The sequence below is a fragment of the Argiope bruennichi genome, chromosome 2 (assembly GCF_947563725.1).
Source record: "Argiope bruennichi chromosome 2, qqArgBrue1.1, whole genome shotgun sequence".
Taxonomy (NCBI): Eukaryota; Metazoa; Arthropoda; class Arachnida; order Araneae; family Araneidae; genus Argiope; species Argiope bruennichi.
Genome location: NC_079152.1, coordinates 66,523,947 through 66,542,735, shown reverse-complemented (window position 1 = coordinate 66,542,735; position 18,789 = coordinate 66,523,947). Strand labels below are relative to the sequence as shown.

The following is an 18,789-nucleotide window of genomic DNA, read 5'->3' as shown; positions in this document are numbered from 1 at the left end:
TTTCTTTAAAAATATTCACTTGAAAATGTATTTAAGAGAATTAAAAATTTAAGCTTTGATTAAAGCAGTACATAATTTTATGCTCCACATATTCAAGAGCTTTCGTCTTCATTCACTAATATCAGTTTCATCGCATATTTTAAACGATTTGTATTTTCAATTTTCCATTTTGTTGAAATGATATTGATTGTTAAATAAAACTGATCTTAATTGATTTTCTACGAAATTCAATTAGTCTCATTTAATGGTATCAGTTTTATTTAAATATTAACCTATTTATATTTCCAAAAATTGTTGCAGAATCCTCTGTTTCTTAGAAATAATATTGACTGGTTTATAAAATTGATCTGAGCAGATTATTTCTAAAATTAATATTTCTCTTGTTTAATGCCGAATTTACAAGTTCATATCAATCCTATCATGCTGATGTTTCTCGGTATTCAGGTAAGATTAAATTTTTGCAAAAAATAAAATAAAATAATAATAATAATTTGAAATGTTTTTAAAAATTTGCAATTTTCCATAGATAATTCCATATTTTCAAAGATACAATTAATTTAAGAGTTTCTGCATTTGTTTTGAAAGAAGGGCAAGTCCATTTTTGAAAAAAATGGAGATAATGGTAATTATAGATCAAACTTGTTATGATCTTTTTATGCGTAAACAATTTAAAGTAAAAAAAAAAAAAAAAAAATCAGATTCTAGTATTTTGGAGATGGAAGTCTTAGCTCTTAACACTATTGAAAATCTGTTTATTTTGAAAGTGGTGCAAGTCCATCTTAGATTGAAATTATTTTTGACCGAATATAGCAAAATTTAGCTCCGGTTGCTGCATGGCGAATTGTGTATATATATATACAATGGTGTTTTTTCTGTTTTTAACTTTTTTTTTAGTTTTTAGTTTCGTTTCCGAAATAATTTAGATTGTTTCAATAATAGGTTTTTATTTCATAATGCTTGCATTTATTTTTGGTTACTATACATATTATATATGTTCATTCTTTTAATAGACGTTATAGAATTTCAAATTAATCGGCAAAATAATTTTGGAATAAGTATGAAAAAAATAGGAAATTTAATTTTCGTTTTTAGTCCTTTAATTCACAGATGCATTAGGAACATTCTAAAATGGATATTGAAATTTCTATATGATGAAGAGGACGATATACGTGCCGGTATCACTTTACAAACATGTATATGAAAATACAGATCGATAGACGAGCTAAGCTTTGACAAATTTGGTTCAAAAATTTTTTAGTTAAAGAATCTGAGTTCAGATGCCAAACCTGCATATCGAATTTTTTCTACTCCCTTGAAAGCATACATCTATATTATAGCGAAATATGATATTAAAACAACATTCGTAATATTGCATAATATTGTTGAATATGAAATAATATCGCACAATATTGCCAAAGAGGCTCTGCTGCCTAGGTAAAAGTGTTGAATATATAAAAAAAACTATAAATTGTTGCTATAAATTCAAAAGGCTATAAATTGCTATAAATTCTACTTTTCATTCCGAATACCAATATTTTTCTTAAAGTTTTATAGCTATATTTTTGAGACATCTCTTAAATTATATACTGGAAACCTTCTGATATGTGATTACGTTCGGGAAGATTCTTTTGAAAAGCATTCGAAAAAGTTATAGTTTTCATTATTTACATAAAAAAGAATTTTAAAAAATCTATGAAACCAAAGTATGCCAATTAAGCTGCAAAGGTTTTTTTGAAATAGGAATAAAAGGCTTTTTTTTTAATTTTTGGTAAAAAGAGATATAAAGCAAAATTCTTTCTTTTTATCCAAATTTTTTAAAATTATTGAGTCAATTTTCAATGAATTATCAAATCATCTGCTTGAAAATTTGCAGATAGATTAAGAGATAAATTATCTAGTCCTTGAACAAAAAAATAAGCTGTATTTCTATTCATTTTTTTTAAAATAATAGGACTGAACTAACTAAATAACACGAAAATTTCTTTTTTTTTTCACATTGTGAACCATGAAAACAATTATAAAATATTTCTAAATAAACAGATTACTTATTATGTAGTCCAGGAACTGCAGAATATGTTGAGAGATTACTATACAAAATTTGAACAAAATAATAGGGATTATATTTTAATTTTTAAAGTTTTTTTCTAAGAAAAACTTTAAAAGATTATAATTTGAGAAAATAGCATCTAAATATGTAAAATAAAATACTGCATGTAAACAGAAATATAAAAATCATTCTAACCCCGACCTTAAAAACAAAGTAATATAATGGTTTTACAAATAAACCTGTTCAAATATTAAGAATATTAAATAAAAAATAATTTTCCTCATTTTGCAAAAAAAAAACAAAAAAAAACATGTAGTCATCTACCTTAAAATTACAATTAAAGAATATGTCACACTTTAGCTATATCCGTTAACAAATGTAAAACAAAAAGGCTTTTAGATTTACAAACAAAATCATCCTTTTTTTTAATGTATCTATATAGTATTTGAAGTCATATTTCGAATCTATAGAGAATGCTTATGATGATATTCTTTATTAAACTTCCACCAAATTTTAAAAATTTATAAATATACTTTAATTTTTTTTTTTGTCAATATCAGTTTTTGCAGATAATAATATAAACTCTAATTTTGCTAACGAATATATAAACTCTTCGATTTGATACAAATACTTTCTTATAATAAAAACGAGTTACTGGATATCAATCTTCCGAGTTTAAATAGAATAAATAATAATCGCGCACTTTATTCTTTTGTAATAATGCATCATAAAAATACCTTGAAACTTAGCGATTCTTTAATAAATACCATTTTTAAAAAGTTATTACGAAGCAGTTCTTAAAGATTTTTATATCTGAATCCAGGTTCATTACCTTATTAGCATAAGATACTCTACAATATTTCGTTATTATTTTTCAATATTTCGGATATCTTATCATACATAAAGTGAAGGTATGGCATAAATATAATTAAGCATTTTGTGTTAATATCAATTATAAGAGAAGAAAATTGTCAAGAACTATCTGAAACTATAGCTTATTTCCCAATCTTAACATAAGGGGGCGCCACAGCATTTAATAAGAATTTTATTAAAATTGCTTTCTGTATTTATTTGTGTATATAATTGTTTTCACAAAATAGCTTCGAGTTACAACCCTAAGAAAAAATGTAAAATTTAAAAAAAAAAAAAAAAATTATTTTAGATTTTTCAGCATTCATACGCAGAAATAGTTTTAAAATGTCATTAGTAATTTAAGAAGTCATTTGATTAATTTTGTCGAAAAATTTTTTAAATAAAGTTTTCATGTATTTATTTTTGATTTTTGCGCTGTTAGAAGAAAATTATAAGTGAATCTGTTATAATTAACAGACAGAAGATATTATTATTCGTAATGAAGTAAAATCAGTTTTGTATTTTAATAAAATATTAAAATACAAAATATTAATATTTTGAATACATTATTGTTATTGAATAATGAAAAGAACACAGGTTTAACACTTGAATTAGCAACTTTTATTATTCCTCCTTTGTTATAAATAGTAAGAACAGACATTTGCAAGAATATCAACACATATTCACGCAAAATAATTTAGGAAACAAATACTATTCAGACATAATGCAAAATTATGTCCCAGAAAGACTATTAAATTTTTCAGTCGTGGAAGCACTTTAACATTAGTAATAAAATTTAATCAAATCACAGGCAAATTCTGGTGATGTGATATCATTTGTAATTAAAACCTGGCAGGAAATTTGACAATATACAAAACATTTTGTAATTACTTATTAAGTTAAAAATGGGAAATGATCCTCATTCATGTAAAATCAACTATGAACTTAAATAATTAATTCAAGAAAAAGGCATAATAACTGATAACCTCAGAGAAAAATCGTTAACATTCTTAATGTCGTGCTGCCATCTGTGAAACAAAAATGGAACTACATAAATTTAATTCGACTTTTCTGGCCGGCAAAAAATTCTTATATATTTTATCTCCGGAATTTATTTCCCATTTTTAACTTTATTATTATTTTAAACAAAAATATCTCGTATTGTAATATGAACATTCAAATTCTTGAGATAAAAGAAAGTTTAATATTTTTAATTCACATAAATAAGAAAGTATTACTAATTTTTCTCCTTATTCAAACAAAGCAAAATATGTGAGATTCATGTTCAAAAAATAAATTTCGAATATTGCAAGATATATTTTTTATTTTGGCAACAGTATTGAGAGGATACTAATTTTTTTTTTTCAGTTGAAGTAATAGGAAATTTTAAATAATTATTAATAAGTGCTATGAAGATTTTTCTCGGTATATATAAACTAAAATTAGTAATAAAATTTAAATAAAGTAAGTAATAATACGGGGAAAAAAAGGTAAATAAAATAAAAAAAAACATGATGAAAATATAAAATAGGCATATAAATAAATTTTTCTGAAACTAAAATATATTGAAGATAATGTAATAGTATTACAATTACGTAGATACGTACGTAAGTATTACAATGCGTGATAAATAGGCACCAAGTGCTAATATTATTTAAATATTTAAAATCACAATTTTCTTTTATAAAATAATAACTGGAAATCCTTTCTTGAGGCTTATTCATTGCCTTTATTTTTGTTATAAAATTATAATGCGCCTGAATATGTTGAATTAATTGTATTTATAAAAATATAAAAAAAGATATCAATATTACAAATGAAAAAGAAATAGTTCAAACTTTTTAATAAATATAAAACAATATGTCTCCCTTTCGTAGCTTCTTCTATTGAGTTAAAATTATTAAATAAAATTGACTCTTATAGATTTAAAAATCAACTAATTGCTTTAATGACGAAGAAAGTGGCGCATTTTGTCTAATAATGTAAAAATTTACTTCAGAGTTGCATTAGAGAAATTAATATTGTTTTTATTACATATCTATATGATTGAATTTATTACAAATAAAATAATTCTGAAATCAATTCAACTTTATATAAATTTCAAGAAACTGATTGTCCTTTAATATATTTCATGAAGGAACGATGTTGATTCTATTTATGTTGCCATAATCTGAAACATTATTATGCAGATTTCAACAAGAAATAATTTGAATAGATATTCAACTTACGTAAAAAATTAAAATGTTCTTCAACCATCAAAAATGTTTCCATATCGTTTTATATACTATATATATATATATCATAGCAAGTTTTATGAAAGTAACAAGACATATATTACAAAAACATAAATATTGAACCACTAAATAATACATACAATCGGACGAGGAAATTTTTTCTATTTTTAAAAAAGAAATAAATTTAGGAAGCCAATTTGAATTTCCAGATATAAATGATTTTTTTTTTGAATAATTATAAAAATATCAGCTCAAACAAATAATAAAAAAATATACATTTATCATAAGATTAAAGTAAAAACCTAATTCCTTTTTCCAATCTTTTCACTTTTTTTATCATACTTTTGCTTCAAATTTAATAAAAAAAAATCTATTGATACAGTGTCCAAAAAAATTGTTATATTTTTGCTGATACATCTGAGTGTGAACATGTCCACAATTCTGTACCAAAAACCAAATATCTACGCTTAAGTTAATATTGAATATTTAAATTTTTATGATTGTTTAATGTTCACATTAATAAAGAATAAAAAAAAATGAAATCAATCTTGTGTTATTTCATGTAAGAAAACGTACGAACTTCCGCAGTAACCCTGCATTTACATCTTGTGCAAGGTTGTATTTGCTTCATAATAATAGACGGATGTCTTACGTTTTTATTTCCACTGAAAAAGAAAAATCTGCTCTGAATAAGAAAAATCTGCATGTCAAGTTCTTTGCGATTCCATACTAAAAGTATAACTTAAAATACAAATTGAACACAACTTTTCAACACTTCAAAACACCTAATGTATATATCAGAGATTTCTGACCAGTCGTCGCTGAATCCATTTGTGTTTGATCATGAAGCTCATTCATATACTTTTTCAAACATAGAACATCTATTTTTCATCGTCTTTACGAAATGTATCATCAGTTTACACATTTGGCGTAAAGTAGCCAATGTCTTGTAAAGAATCGCCAAACTTGGCTAGAATTTCCAATCGTTATGGCGAAAATTCTTGAAAAATTGACGGCGCATTTACTGCTTCATCGCAGCATGTGAGTTGATGAAATGGAATGCTTTATTATGACCTATCATTGGTCTGAGTGACTTGTCGTAAATAGAAAAGTCGCCAGTCGCGTGTCATCAAGAATCGTCGCAAAAAGTCACATCTCCAGTTCCGTGCATCACTAAATGGAGGGGGTCACCATCGAGCACCACTGATTCAATGCACCCTCGGAAGCCGTGATAGTAGTCTTCGGGCAGTCCAGCTGGGAGGCTTGGAAATCCCCCTAAAATATAAAGTTAAAATATTTCAATGTTATAAAACAACAATATTTTAAATACAATCATATATATATTTTTTTATTTTGCTATTAATATTTCATATTGCTCCCCAAAAGAAAATTGATAAATATGTAATCAAAACGATGCTCTTTATTATTAAACAATATTCAACGTAAGTATGAAATTTTTGGTTGCTGTACTTTTGCTGAATCAAAGGAACACATTATTTTTTAATGCTTTTATTCCTATATTTTAATATAATTTTTATATGATATTTTTTTTCGATGTAATATAATTTTTTCGATGATAATAATAATAATTAATACTTTAAATTGTTTGAATGTACTGTTTTATGTGTTATTACAATATTTTTTATACTGAATTTAAATTGTAAAGTTTTGATTATAATCAATACATTATTGCTGATATGTGCTTCAATATAAAATATTGTTGTAGTTATTGAAATTCAATATAAAATGTTGAATAAATAAAATATGACAGATAACAGGAAAAAAAAAAGATTGTAAATTGATTATTTTTTTTTTTTATAAATCGACAGAAATCATCGCTTTTTTGCAATGTTAATAAACAATGGGCATGTTCTTCTTTAATGAAAAAATGTAGAATATTTCAATAAAATGCACATCACAACTTTTAGCTTACAATTATCCAAAGTTATGCGAGATATTTTCTTACGAATGATGATACATAGCATAATATTATTTATGAAATCCAAAATTACAACGAAGATCACCCCAAAAATGAGAGGCTGCCTGTTCAGTGATTGGTTCTCGCTTTCTTTCTGGATAGAGCAATGTTTTGGGGTCAAGTTACACCCCTTCTCCGTTGCGGAGTCGTGCTTCCTACAGGAGGGGTTGCACGATGGCCAACGGAGCATCAAAACGTCAATAATTTATAATGGGTACATCGACAAAGGATTTGTAGCACTTTAATAACTGCAGTTATGTAGTCCAAAATATTAATATTATCACAAAAATTAATTCGAGATCACATTATACGTACCAATGTTCTATTTTGTAAATTTATTATAGTATATAATGAGTTCGATATGCCAATAAAATAGGCTATTTTGGGATTGGTATCTTGGTAGTGATACTGCAAGAAAAAAACTCCTTTGTGCAGAATTATCCTCACTATTTTTCATTGGTTGAGAAATATGTACGAAAAACTTTGTTTGTTCCGTGAAATTTATTCTTTTTATTAATTATAGTCTGAATTTATATTAACTAGTTGCATTCTGAGATAAGCTGTTCGTCTGCATTGTTATTATTAACATTAATTAGTTAATAACTAACTTTAATTAAAATTTTATTTGAACAACAGAAATCATTATATAAAACGCTGTTTGCACAATAAGAAAAGCATTTTGTATAGTTAAATATGCATTCAAAGTATTCATTTCAATTGAACTGACAAAATCGGGTCAGTTTTTTAAAGATTTAGCCGATGTTTTATTTTGTGATATCTCCAAGAATTTGGAGCTCGAGTGTAACAGGAAATCATTGCAACATATCTAGAGCTTGTGACAAATTTTATGAAATTAAAACTGAAAAAATTAGTAAACTTACAGCTTCTTGAAGATTTTGCCAAAGATTTCCCTTTAGAGAACTTATTATGTATCATTTTTTAGAGTTCTCTCGAAGATGAGATATGATGGAAGTCAGGCCACCATTCTTTACATAATTAAATATCATGAAGTTTCATATAAATATAAATTGGCCGAATAATGTTAATAGTTAGAATTATTTTCGGGGGGTGGCATTTATAAATAATTGTTATGAGAATTCAAGACGTTGGATAATGTAAATTGACGTATCAAAATGATATACAGGAATCAAAACGAAGTCGAGAGGTATAAAAAAGGCAATTCTGGCAGGAACTCGCAATACAAGTAAATGAAAAAACAGCAAAACAATCAATTTCAAGGCGCATCTAGAGAGCTCGCTCTACGACCAATACTCCAAAAGAAGAAAATTTTACTCATGTGCGCTTCCACTTTTATAATCTCTATGACATGATATAGAATTTTATAGAAAGGCCATCAATTCTCGGATTCTAACTGAAATATTGTATTTTTCCAGTATTTTCATTTTTATCGGCATATTCGGTGCTGACGTGCCAAAGTCAACAATCATTTACCTAGCATGCATTCAATATCTATTAACAATATATGTAAATCTTGCATGGGCAAAATTTACATATGTTATGGTGACATATATTGTGGTTAAGTGCGGTTACAATCAATGCATGTGTGCAATTTTATAAATAAGTAATAGCATGAGTGCAATATCATAAATTAATAAACTAAATGCAATATTAAAATTCGTAGATTAGAGAAATTGGAATATCATTAATATATGAAGTTCAAAACGAAATAAGTAAACGAATTTTCTGTATAAAACAGATTATTGTTCCCAATACTAATTTGCAAAACGCTCTTTGTCTAATTAAAGAGCAGCTTTGTTAGCGATTTAACTGTTTCAAACACTGATTGTCTCTAATCTCAGCCACTGCTCAATGCTTTCATTTGCGAAGGGTAATCATTCCGATTTCGTCCAGGCTTCCCGTGTTCAATCAAATGCGGCAAAGTGTCTTACCTATTATCGGAATTCAGCATGTTGCATTATACTGATATATTTCGAGCAGTCACGATTACGCCGTGGCCCCAGTTAATGAGTTCCGACTACAAGACCCTAATAGCATTTAAATCGATGCAGCTATCGAATCCATATTTGCATCGAAGAACAGGTGGTTAATTTTAGCCTATACTAGATCTTTGAGAATATGCATTGTCTTTTGCAGGTTGAAATTAAAAGATGAAGGCAGAAGATAGAGGAAAAGCGAAATAATTAAGAGGCATTTTCATCCGATATGTTGTTGTTTTTGATCTTGAAGTCTATGTATATTTATTTCTATGAATATTTTATGAAAGTGTTTGTTTCATATGGTAAAACGTTTTAATTCTTTTTGCCCCGTACTCAATTTTTTTTTTTTTTTTTTTTTTTTTTTTTACATCTGAACTTAAATTAAAAGAAATATTCCTATCAGAATGCAAAAGATTATTTAAAAATAATGTATTTTGATAAAATAAAGTTCAACTAAAAATATTTTATGTGAAGATGAAATAAAAAACACTATATTTTACAATAAAAAAAAGCTATATTTTGAAATAATAAAAGTGATAATAAAAAGTTTATACAAATAATTTTTCCATTCATCTGAATATCTTTCAGATTATTGATTGAAACTCAATTTTTAAAATATAAGGGAAGTCAGTCTTTGTTTTTGCAATTTACATTTATTACACAAATTCAGGAAATAAAAAAAGCAGAAATCGAATAAAATATTTTTTTTAAGACTGAATTCTTTCTTGAGGTATATCTATTTAAAATCTGTTCCTATTTATACAACAGTTTATATAACTGAAAGTGCATTCACCATATAGTTTAAGTAATACGAAAATTACTTTTTATAACGAATAAAATCTCACTTTGAAAATCTTTTCTGGAAAGGGGATATTGTGGAAATGAAGAATAAATAAAAATTATATCAATATTTATGTCCGTTTCTTTATAATTTGAGGATAAATCTATATCAGTATGTTTCAACTAAGAACGAAAAAAAATGAAAAGCAAACGTAGATTTTTCTAATGATTATTTCATTTGAAGTTCTTTACAAAATTGACTTCAAAAATATTTACTTTTCTTTGATAAAAATAAAATACTAGTATAACTAAAATGAATAAAACCGATAACAACTTATATTAACATTTTTCTGTTTTTTCATTTTTTAAAATACAATATTTGAATGATTCTTTTAAAAATATGTTTAGTATTGAAGTCTGCCATATATTTTTATAATTTTCTTCATTATCAGTTTTCATTTTATTATTTCTCATTTACATATTTTTAAGAATATTAAAATGATTTGAATAATGTTTCAATGTAAAATTTAAATTAAAATCTGCAGGATAAGCAATATTTTTTTTTCAAATTACTAGCTATCAAACATTCCTTCTTCTCATACTTTGTTTCTATGTTTGGGGTTAATATAATATGCCAGGAGATTTTGTTATGCTTTGAAACAGAACCATGCAGTTATTATATTAGCATTGCAGTGGGAGTTTCTTCATTACCTGATTTAATCTATAGCAAGTCCTAATCACCCATTTCACCAATTCCTAATTCTACATCGTGTCATGAATAATGGCTAAATTTCTTGACAACGAAGACGTTGAATTCGTCAGTCTGAATTCAGGATTACAAATCAAATTGATAATTGACTTGAAAAAGACGAAAGCGTTTTCTTGTTTCCCCTTGCATCTTGTATTCATTCTAAAATTTATTATAGGAATTCTCTCTTTTTCTTGCTGGAATAGGAAACTGGGAAGAAAAATGTGCAGACAATTGTGGCATACTGGTTATTTGAAAATGGTGAAAAATATCGAAATCTATTCCAAAATAGCCATTGTATCTTAAGAACATGATATTAATGGAACTAAATACTAACTTCGACAATTCACAGATTAGTTAAAAGTTTGTACAAAAGTTTAAAATGCAAGAAATGTCTAGTAAAACATATCTTAATTTTTTTTCAAAACAAAAGCAACGCATCATTTTGTGTAAAAGCATGGCATGAAGTCTAAATTTTACTAATACAGTTTTTACATATCAAAATTCTTGTTTCTCATAAATTTTTTTTAAAAAATCACCATGCTTTTTACTTTAAAGCTATTTTATATGAACTTTTGAAACAATCGCATAAAATTTCATGAAATGTTTCTAAAAGAAATTACTTACGTCTGCAAATAATTACGCTAATATTTAAACATAAATAAACCAATAAATGATGGTAAAAGAAAAAAAAATAATAATGTCGACTTTTTTTACATAGAAAAATAGAATAAAAATTTTGCATTTCATGCGCCGGGCAGAACGCAAATGTGTAGATATATTTATAAATACAATTTACGTCTTAATTATACTCATTGTATACATTTCTAAACACATTCTGGATCTCAAATATTTATCATAATGAATTGCGAATAGTTTTAAATAAATAAAAAAAAACTTCTCATGTAATTTAATTTTTATGTAATTTTATTTATGAGCATTACATTGATGTATGTAAACTTACTTAAATATAATTAAAAAGACGAAAGATTACACATTCCTAAAAGAAAAGTGACTTGACATTAATAAGTTATTTTACAATCGTTGCAATTATACAAAACTAGTAAAGTGATATATGTAAAAGAAGCAATTGTATTAAACCATTGTTGATGTGCATTAGAAAAGTGATAATACGAAATGTAGAGCATTTCTTACCAATCCAATAAACTCCATCTGTGTTTAACTCAGTTGCACCTGGCTCCGAGGTATTGCTGATCGGAGGATTGTCATCCATAGTCAATGTACCAAATCTCATGTTTCTGAAATAGAAGATATTTTTTATAACAATATAGCAATGCAAATTTTAATAAATAAAACTTATTGGGGGCTTTTTAATAAATGCACCGTAACTTTTAGAGTGATAATAAACAATTCAAAAGAGGAAATAATATACTTTTGTTTCTGAATCTTCAGGAATATATTTAGTTAAGGTAATAGTGAAGTAAACATAGCGAGGCTACTCGCCTCACCTAAACATTATCATACGGATTAAATTTGAAAGACGGGACCGCCGCAACAGCATTGGTGGGTACTAAAATTGAGTGCTAAGTGGCATCACCAGCCACGGTACAACCCTCTCCGAGGGAAGTACGTCTCGTCACTGTAGGAAAAAGGTCACTTCCACAATAGCTTTACCCACCCGGGTAGTGAGAAGCAACCACCATGACGATAGCTACTTATAATCGTATCTGAGGTCCCCCGTGGGGGAAATTTTGAGGTATTATGCATGTGTAAGATTCATATTATGTATTGCAATTTTATTTGTTCGAAATTAAATGCCAATTCTCCTCCAAAAATAATACTTTTGTTTAACAATTAATATTTATGTAGTATTAAATACCAGCAAAATTTTTATTTCTTATCTATTTGATTATACATTATTTCAATCAATGAAAGATTCAAAACTATTTCAAATAAAATTTTTATGTAAAACTACATTTAAATATGAAATTATTTGATGTTACTGAATAAATTTTTAAAAAATCAGAAATGATGCGCCAAATGATGTTAAAAAAATAGGATTAAAACATATAGGATGACATATTTTAGAAATAAACACACATTTGATCCTTGACATATTTTAAAAATAAATATTGCGGTTTACGCTAAAATGTCCTCACGAAGTAAAATATTCTCCACTCTCATGAAATAGTTTGCTTTCTAATTCTGTCAATAGATAACGCTGTCTTCCGAAAGCAATACAAAGAAGAGAAATAAAGAAAAACCACCATACATGGCGATATTTGATTATATGTTTTATTTACATATTTTTTCGGATTAACAGCGGATTTTCTCATGCTATAGACTCTCTTTCGTAATCAATACTAGCGGACACATGGATATTTGAACTAGAATACCGTTTGAAAGTTTGTCGTGCTACAAAATGAGCAAACATCGAAATATGATAATAGATTGTTCTAGAGAAATGTTTGGCAAATCGGTGATGAAATAAATTTTTATTTATCTGATTATATCAGCTTGTATTATGATACAGCGTACTTTATTATAACGCTTTCTAATTTTTTTTTTTAGCAAAGAAAGATTGTTACACTATCAGAAGAAAATTAGTTCAAATCACACATTACCGCAACAATAAATTTAATTTAATTTACTTATTCATTATGTCAAAGAATTATGGTTTATCCTGTATGTATATTATAAAGTTAACGATGCATTTTTTATATGAATTATTATTTTACTTTATGTTTAAAATAAAAGCGAATTTGATATTTTTTGTATACTTCAATTTTATTTCTTTAATATTTTTAATAAATTTTAAATATGAATTAAAAGGGTATTTTGAATTAAAAACAAACTGAAAAATATTTTACACAAGATATATCAAAATAGTTACCCATTGATAAGCTGTTTAGAAACACAAATAAGAATGCAAAAACCATTTTCAATATCATATATTGTGATAACAAATGAAATAAAAATATTTAACCTGTCATGTTTAGATTAAATAAAGATTAATTATTGACCCTGGAGTTAAAGTCCAAAGCAGCTATATAATTATTAAATTAAAATGATTAAAAATACAAATTTGTAATAAATGAAGCTAAAAATGAAGCACTGATTCGTGACGAAAATAGTTTCTATGTTAACATGCACTTTTTGCTTTCCTTGACGAATCTTACATTACCTATCATTTTTTTGGAAGTAAGAAAACATAATAATACTGTCTTTTAGTATCAGACCTTTACTTTCTTACATAAGTTTCTCCTTTTTGTATTCAGTTATAATCATATTTTTGTCATACAGTTAGAGGATACACATAGACTGTTGAAGAAATCTCCGTACTATCTCTGAAGCATCTCCATCAAATGTAGTGCAATACAATATGCTTCGAAAAATAATCATTATTCATATAAGATATTGCGCCGAAAGATACTGCTGATGCATCATCAGAAGTTGCTTCATCGAAGTAATTATGACCAACTGTGTGTGATAACCAGCAATTATGTACAACATATGGTTGTGATGAAACATATGCTGGACAATTGAAAATTCCCTAGATTAACATGGCGATCCATTTGGTGCATCGTCTTGTAGTGAATAGCTTATAAGCCAGTTAACAGCTACGCTACACGAGTAATTGCTTTTGTATTGTGGTCATGTTACTCGGCTGCGAACCACAAGGTCCCAGATTTTATCCTCGCTTATACCAATACGCCACAGTCTTATCAATGTAAACACAAGAAATTTCTATCTGTGATTTTCGATCTCTTAAGAGAAAATCTTAACGCATTTGTTTAAGATTCACTTTAAATAACTAACTGTCAAACTGAGTTTCTTTAATCACTGTATTACACAGATTAATTTCATATCGAAACATCTAGGTATACAAGAAAACAATCGCATATTACCTTTCTATAAGTGCAGTGTGCCACCTAGAGTCATCGACTCTGTGGAGGCTTGTTATCAGCAGAGGTTCCTTCTGTTTTCCGAGATTAAAGCTAAGCTGAGCATAACCCTTGCTGATAGCCAGAGCCAAGTAGTCACCTCGAATTGTTGCTCCTTTATTGGTCCACAAGAGCAATCCTTTATGGTGACTGGTTCGGAATGTCACCTCAATGTTGGTCTCCCGCTGACCCTCTGCTCTGTAACAAGTAGAAATATCATTAAAATTTGTGTGGAATAGATTTATTAGGGAAATATTGATTTTGAAATTATATAAAAATATGCAAATAAATTAATTAGTCATGAAAATGTCATGATACTCTAAAAACGATCACAGCTATTCAATCTGATTTTTTATGGAAACCGAAAACAAATAATCTGATAGCTGTCTGCAAAAAAGTCTTGGTATATCCCTCTGAAGATTCACCTATCTGAAAACAAGTAAGATCTTGAAGAATGCCGGGAAGAGAAAATTTATTTAATAAAAAAACCTTACAATGATCTCTAGAACCTGGTCAATAATTAAGAATAAACATTGTTTGCTTCACAAAGTAAATAAATTGATTAATAAACACGCTCACTCTCTAATCAAGAGATGTAAATTAAAAATTACATGGAAAAGCATAGTACAAGGTTAAATGCACGGAAAAATTTAAAGAATCCAAGTGGCATACGTTACAACATATTGTACAGCAACAAAGGGAAAATATTTAAAAGATAATCAATGAATTAATATTAATAAATGAAAGAAATTAAATGGCAAAGGTCAGTATAAATACTTAAATCAGATTACCACCATCACTTAATAGATGAAATTTTATATATATATCGAATCAAATAAGTAAGAAAGCTCTCAACAGAAGGCAAATAATTAATTGATGCAAAAAAGTGAACAATTAATCCATTCACTACCAGATAAATTTAGAGACGTTTAATATTACAGCAGTTTCCTACAAGATACCTCGTAAATCGATTAAGTTAATTAAAGTTCCAAGCATAACAGAGAGAAAACAGGGTATCTAAATATAATAGGCCTTTAGTTGTGAATATATATATATATAAAAAATAAGCAAAAATTAAAAATAAGAATGGACAAAACAAGACCAAAAATAAAAAAGAAGGTGAAACAAAAACTCTTTAACCCACCTTCTTCTTAATTTTACTTTATCTCTAGCTCATCTAAAATACTTTAGTTTACATAATTTCTAACTACAATTTCTTTCTAAATGGAAATTAAAGAGAATCACCAAGTACAGGATTACTTTTCTTTATATTCGAATTTAGGAATAGATACCCCATTGAAACGGTCAATGAGACTCAAATATTCTAAAAGAAAATTCTCATGAACAAAATATTATAGAAAATAAGGAAATTAGCGTTCGCATGTGGAAATTATCTATTAATCAATTTTCACATGTTGAACCATTTAACCAATTTTCACATTATTTCCGAAACGCTAATTAAAGTTTAGAACAAAGCTTCTCTTATTCCAGATTTGGAGGGAAACGGATTTCTGTAGAAATGATTTCGTATTCTGTATCAAATACTTGAAAACCGTTCCGAGAATTTTCTTTTTTTGTTCCACTTGCGGAATGTCCAATTATTTGTTTCTGTAGGACACAATCAGTTTTCATCAGTTTCTTTCTTTCACTCGTGGGTCCTCCTACTGTAATGCTTATCGCATTCAATCCATCAGTGTGTCAAGCAGATCATTAAGTGGAAGAATGAGCAATAGAAAATAAAAGGTAAACCACATTTTTTTTTTAACAACTAAACCTAGAAAAAAATTGCATATCGATTTTAAAGGACAAACAGTGGGAAACTAAAAAATACGGTTCAAATATTTTTGAAAATGATAGCTTGAGTAGAAAAAATCGGATTGTCAGCTTGTAACGCTATAGTAGCGAATACATAAAGTTTTTATGAAAACTATAGGTAGCATTGACTGTTTTTTAATGGCTTATTCCAACGTATAAATTGGGCCATTTTCTTACATTCTGATTATGTAATGAATTTTTGAATGTTAGTGTATATGCTGTAGTATTAAACTGAAATTATGGCAAGGTTGGATTCCAATCTTATTTAGGAATTAAGAATATTTATGACGTAATTTTTATATTTCTATGTTTAGAGACTCCTTGTATTTATATAGATTTTGAAATTTTTATTCCGTCTGATCCTATATTTACTCCTGTTTAAACTCAATATGAATGATATGTTTTAATTGCTTATACTATTTTGAAAATTCTATTTCATTTTAAAATATTAAAGTACGATAAATGAATATTATTCAATAATCTATTTGTGTATATTTTTCTGTTTCAGGTCTGATGAAGAAATTTTGAATAACATCAAATAATAGATTTTTAGATAAAAATTAAACTCTAAAGTTTTTGATTTCGTTAAAATCTAAATGAAATTCCTATTCTTAAGTTTCTGAAAAGAAATGTCTGAAAAATGAAAAGGCAAACATTTAAGAAACTTGTTTCATTTATTTGGAATCATCAACGGATGAATGTATACGATGTAAGTTCCTCGTACAGGAAGTTAAACGGAGTTATCCGCTATAAAATATGATATTTTTTATGATACTAATTTATGATTCTTAAAAATATACAAATAATATGCATACTAAAAATATATATATATTAACTTATGACATTTTTAATGGTACTAAAAAAATGCACTTAAAGGGATAACCATAAAGATAAATCTGACATTTCCTTAGCAGTAAATTCAATAAATAATTAAGTCACCACAAATTATGATACGATTACTGTGGTCGGTAACGAAATGGTATCCACAAATTAAGGTACCAACACATCTCATAGAATGTATGTCACATCGTAGCAGATTTGGGCAATACAATTATAGAACTAGAAAAAGCGAGAACTACTGTACTGAGTCAATCATTTCCTATATCCACCCTCATTGTGTTCTCGGCCCCTACCAGGATATTAAGTGGAAAATCGTTTTCAAGTAAAATAAATTTATTTTATGTAACAACTTGCTTTTTTAAAAGCGTGAGAGTAGGAAAACGAGTTCCGCTTCAGATTGCAGAACATTTTGATTTGTTTCAATTAGAACAAAAAAAAAAAAAAAATCACTGCTACGAAAAATTGATATTCGTTACTTTTGTAATTTATTTATTTTAAAGTAACTGATGAAACAATATTTATTACAATCTGAATAATAGTTATGAATCTAATCCTCACTAAAACTTTTTGATAATTAAACATGTTACAGTTTTCACCCCCGGCAAATTAAAAAACAGATGTATTGGAGATTATATTTTTTTAAGTCATAAATAGTTTTTGAATAGAAATGTGATCTTTTGTATGGAAATGTTTCAACAAATTCTTTAATTATTAAATATGTGTCCAAATATATATTCGTTTAAATATATATTTCAAGAAATTCGTAAATTATTACACTACTTTTGTTCAGGAAGATGCATAAATCAAAGTAATTCCTGTCTTAAGTCATGTCTTTCGATATTTAACTTAACCTTTTTCTGAATGACATATATCCATATTTCATTTGAAGCAAATGTTTTTAAGAAAAAAAAATAATGAAAATGATTTCAGGCTGAAATAAGGATGATTCCTTTGGAAATTTATCAAACATTATTATGTAGAGCTTTTCTTTTCGGCTGGGAAAGAATAGTTTTCCCTTCACTTTCCATTTGATATTGAGCAAGTGGACACTATCATCAGTCTTTCAATCTGTCAAACAGGAAATTGATATATCAATCATATCAGTGAGATGATGAATGGGCTTTCAGATGCCTGGAATCGAATTCCACTCTGAGAATCATGCGAACTTCTTATCATGCATGAGTATCAGTTAAGAGTCAAGTTGTAGGAAAAAAGATTTCAAATTCAGAATAAAATATGATTCATTCAAATGCTTTCAATGTTCTCTAAACCTGCAATATAGCACAGTAGACATGTTATTTCTTCTAGTGTTTGGCGCAGCATAGCCAGATATGGCGTTTGCACCAGAAAACCTAAATAACCAATCTTCTAGTGTTTCGAACACTTATATTAAGTATTTTGTGTTTAAGCTGGTAACATATTGAAGAGGAAAACTTATGTTGGAAATCTTTGCATTGATCGATGGAATTAAAAATTTCAAATATGTCCGCAATTTTGATATAAAACTTAATTTTAATCATAAAACATAATACACTATTACTTTCCCGTATTCGAAGTATACAAAGAAAATATATAAAATCGACAAAAAATTCGAAAAAAATCCACATTTCTGAAGTTCAGAAGTACGTTTTT

The 18,789-nt window shown here is 27.1% G+C and overlaps 1 protein-coding gene across 2 annotated transcripts in view; it reads right to left on the bottom strand.

The window, feature by feature from the left end:
• Positions 1–5,362: 5,362 nt before the first annotated feature.
• The window catches only part of LOC129961816 (agrin-like), a 675,765-nt gene continuing 662,338 nt past the window's right edge, over positions 5,363–18,789 (bottom strand). For both annotated transcript variants that reach the window (XM_056075396.1, XM_056075397.1), the window contains 3 exons: positions 14,467–14,700; positions 11,753–11,856; positions 5,363–6,408 (listed from right to left, as the gene is read on the bottom strand). In XM_056075396.1, coding sequence (XP_055931371.1) covers positions 6,263–6,408; positions 11,753–11,856; positions 14,467–14,700 — 484 coding nt within the window. In that variant the 3' untranslated portion in view covers positions 5,363–6,262. The remainder of the gene's footprint in view (positions 6,409–11,752; positions 11,857–14,466; positions 14,701–18,789) is intronic.